The sequence below is a fragment of the Sardina pilchardus genome, chromosome 20 (assembly GCF_963854185.1).
Source record: "Sardina pilchardus chromosome 20, fSarPil1.1, whole genome shotgun sequence".
In the NCBI taxonomy this organism is placed as follows: Eukaryota; Metazoa; Chordata; class Actinopteri; order Clupeiformes; family Clupeidae; genus Sardina; species Sardina pilchardus.
In genome coordinates this window covers 27,984,428-27,987,290 of record NC_085013.1, presented here as the reverse complement: position 1 = coordinate 27,987,290, position 2,863 = coordinate 27,984,428, and the positions used below count along the sequence as shown (strand labels likewise).

Genomic DNA, 2,863 nt, shown 5'->3' with positions numbered 1-2,863 from the left:
ACCAAGAAACATAAATGTTTTAAAAAATAAAGTATATTTTGCAATGTCAAATATAGGCTACATTCTCATAACAAAATGGAAATCTTCATATAAAAAACAACATTGTGAAAGTTGACACTTAAATATAGAGCTATATCTATTAATTAAATACTTTGTACAAATAGATAGACTAGGTCCTGTATCCATAGGACCACTGAAGTTATTTACAAAAAGTTCATGGGATTCATTCAGCAGTCACTGATGGAGCCTTCAATGTCGATGTCTGATTCGTTGCTGAAATCTTCATCGTCCCCCTCGTCCTCACGCCCTTGGGAACCGGGACTCTTGGGAGGCATGGCGAGTCCAAGTTTAGCCAATTTGGCTTGCTGCTGCTCCAAACTCTGCTTGCGCCACTTGATACGACGATTCTGGAACCAAACCTTAACCTGATGAAGAAATAAATAATTTGATTAATTACACGGAAATGCCACTGAAATGGAAATGGCTGTAGGCCTATGATGTGGTTTAACAGGGAAAGCATAACTGGGGGGTGTGGTTGCTTACCTGAGCTTCGGTGAGTTGTAAAGAATTAGCCAGCAGGAAACGCTCGGACCCGACCATGTACTGTTGCCGGGCGAACTCCTTCTCAAGCCGGGACAACTGCTCGTTCGTGAAGCTGGTGCGCATACGCTTGGACTTGCCCGCCTTGTGTTTGAACATGTGCACGCCAGTTTTCGTCATGGTCGCTTCTGTGAAACAAGGTTGAGGATGACACATTAGAGACAAGTTTTTCCAATTGAATCTTCGATTCAATTTTACAAATTAAAAGTATATCACACGAGCCGAACGGAATGCATTCAATGTAGTCATAAGATTGACTTCTCTGTTTACCTTGTGCGTAAAGAGGTCCACGGTAGGCGGTTTGGTAGCCGTAGCTAGGGCAGTAGTACACAGGGTATCCAGGCTGAGGGTGAACCATGCTCGGGCTGTAGACGTATTGCGGCAATGACGAGTGCATCTGTCCATGAACCGAGTAGACGGAACCCACTGTTGAGGGATACTTCACAGTCTCCGTGAGGCCGGTCTTTTCCCTTGAGACGGTGTCTGGTTTGGAGAGCAGTGCATCGATGGTGAAGGATTTCCCCGTACTTGGTTTCGACGGCGACACATTACACGGAGTGCTTCCATAGAGTGACGCACCAGGACGCATGGAGTAGGCGCAAATGGATCCAAGAGGCCTGGCAGGAACTTGCATTTTTGATGAAAGAAAGCGAGCCAAAGAAAAGCTGAAAAAATGAAGTTGTCGTATAGGTCCTTGTGCGGAGCTCAGTAGGTGCTTCTCTCTCTGGGGTCAGAGGGATGAGTGGTACCTCTGTGGTCAGGCTGGGCAGCTTTTATGCTCGCCTGCGCGCAGAGGTGTGAACAGGCCCCCACCGCGCCTTTGTCTTTCAAAGTAGCAGATGAGAGAAACCAGCGACGCTACAAGGTATCCAATTAACTGATGGAGTTGTAACAGGCTGGGATTGTCAAACATCCTAATAGCCCTTTCCATGACAAGAACCAAGAGGAAGCTCGGTCGCTGAGCGGGGGTTCGGGGGTTTGGGGGCAGGGGGTCGGGATTTACTACAAATTCTTGTGTGGATCTACTCCCAAGCTGTAATCATGGCCGCTGAGAACGCATTGATGTCTGCAAATCATCTTATTTCCAGATTCAGAAATCAAAGGCTGCCGCTCGATACACGGCACAGCGGAACAAATAGCTTCACAAGCACAGGCAGGGACGGAAAAGAAAGAAGGACTGGTCTCAGATCACAATAAGACTACTGCCTCTGAGATAAAGACGTCTCGATTTCAGAGTTGAGTGTAGAATCATCCTAAATTACTGGCCTTGTCATTTCCTAAACACATGCAAAGTCAAGTGATAATTAGTTACAGTGAAAAAAGTTATTAGGTCATTTTTATGAATTCAAAAAATGACACTGCTCAAAGCATGCAATTAAGTGGACAAAGTACCTATTTTTTGTACTGGGAATAGGTGTCTTTGCATGGACATGATCTCTGAATTTCATAGACCGTGTATCTGTTATATCCTATACCATTAAAATAAACATACTGATCACTGTCTCCTCCCCCGCGAAAGAGAGAGAGAGAGAGAGAGAGCGGTGCGAATTACACTTTTTTCCTGAGGTGTGTGTTTTTGCAGTTCGGGTGTTGAGGCCGTAAATTGGAGTGGAGAAATGGTGCACCTGGGCGTTAGAGTTCTCGCTTGGGGTGTATGGGGACTAATCGGGCTGTTGAGATGACTAACTGGCTCATGTGTAATTCCCTCGGACTGATTTCTTAAATGAGTGAGTCAGTTTATAGCATTTAATACAAATTATCCCAAGCCCTATTATAAGTGTTGTGAGGCTTTCTCACAGCGTGTCCTGCACTCAAGCCAAGCGCATCAATATAAAACATAGAGCATTCTTCCCGATGTAAATCAGCTGGGGTAGTTTATAAAAAAAGGTCATTTTAACGTTAGATTCATTTTTACAATTCTTTCTAATGAACATTAGACTATATGAAGCCTAATTGACTATTTGGTCAAGCGTGTTCAGCAGCTGGTGGCTGAGATCCTCTGATGCTTGTGGCTCCTATTTGTTGTGTATAGCAGGAAATCTGTTATGTAAAGAGCGCACCACATTATTAACTGTCAGTATACAGACTTGAAACGCTTAAGGTGAAACGTCGGCTCTTTGAAAGGAGCGATTCTCTCCCCTCTGCAAAACGTCTCTGTCTTTCATGCTTGCGGATTATAGCCAGCTCTGCAAACTTTCCACGCTCATTGCCGAGGCTGTGGTAGCTCACGGAGAAGCTGCTAAAACGCGTTCAAACATACGAG

At 44.8% G+C, this 2,863-nt stretch overlaps 1 protein-coding gene across 1 annotated transcript; it reads right to left on the bottom strand.

The window, feature by feature from the left end:
• Positions 1 to 227: 227 nt before the first annotated feature.
• On the bottom strand, positions 228 to 1,234 carry noto (notochord homeobox). The gene is made up of 3 exons (XM_062522187.1): positions 871 to 1,234; positions 544 to 728; positions 228 to 425 (listed from the first exon to the last, which is right to left on the bottom strand). Exons 1-3 carry the CDS (start codon positions 1,232 to 1,234, stop codon positions 228 to 230), a joined length of 747 nt encoding a protein of 248 aa, XP_062378171.1.
• Between the last annotated feature and the right edge of the window lie 1,629 nt (positions 1,235 to 2,863).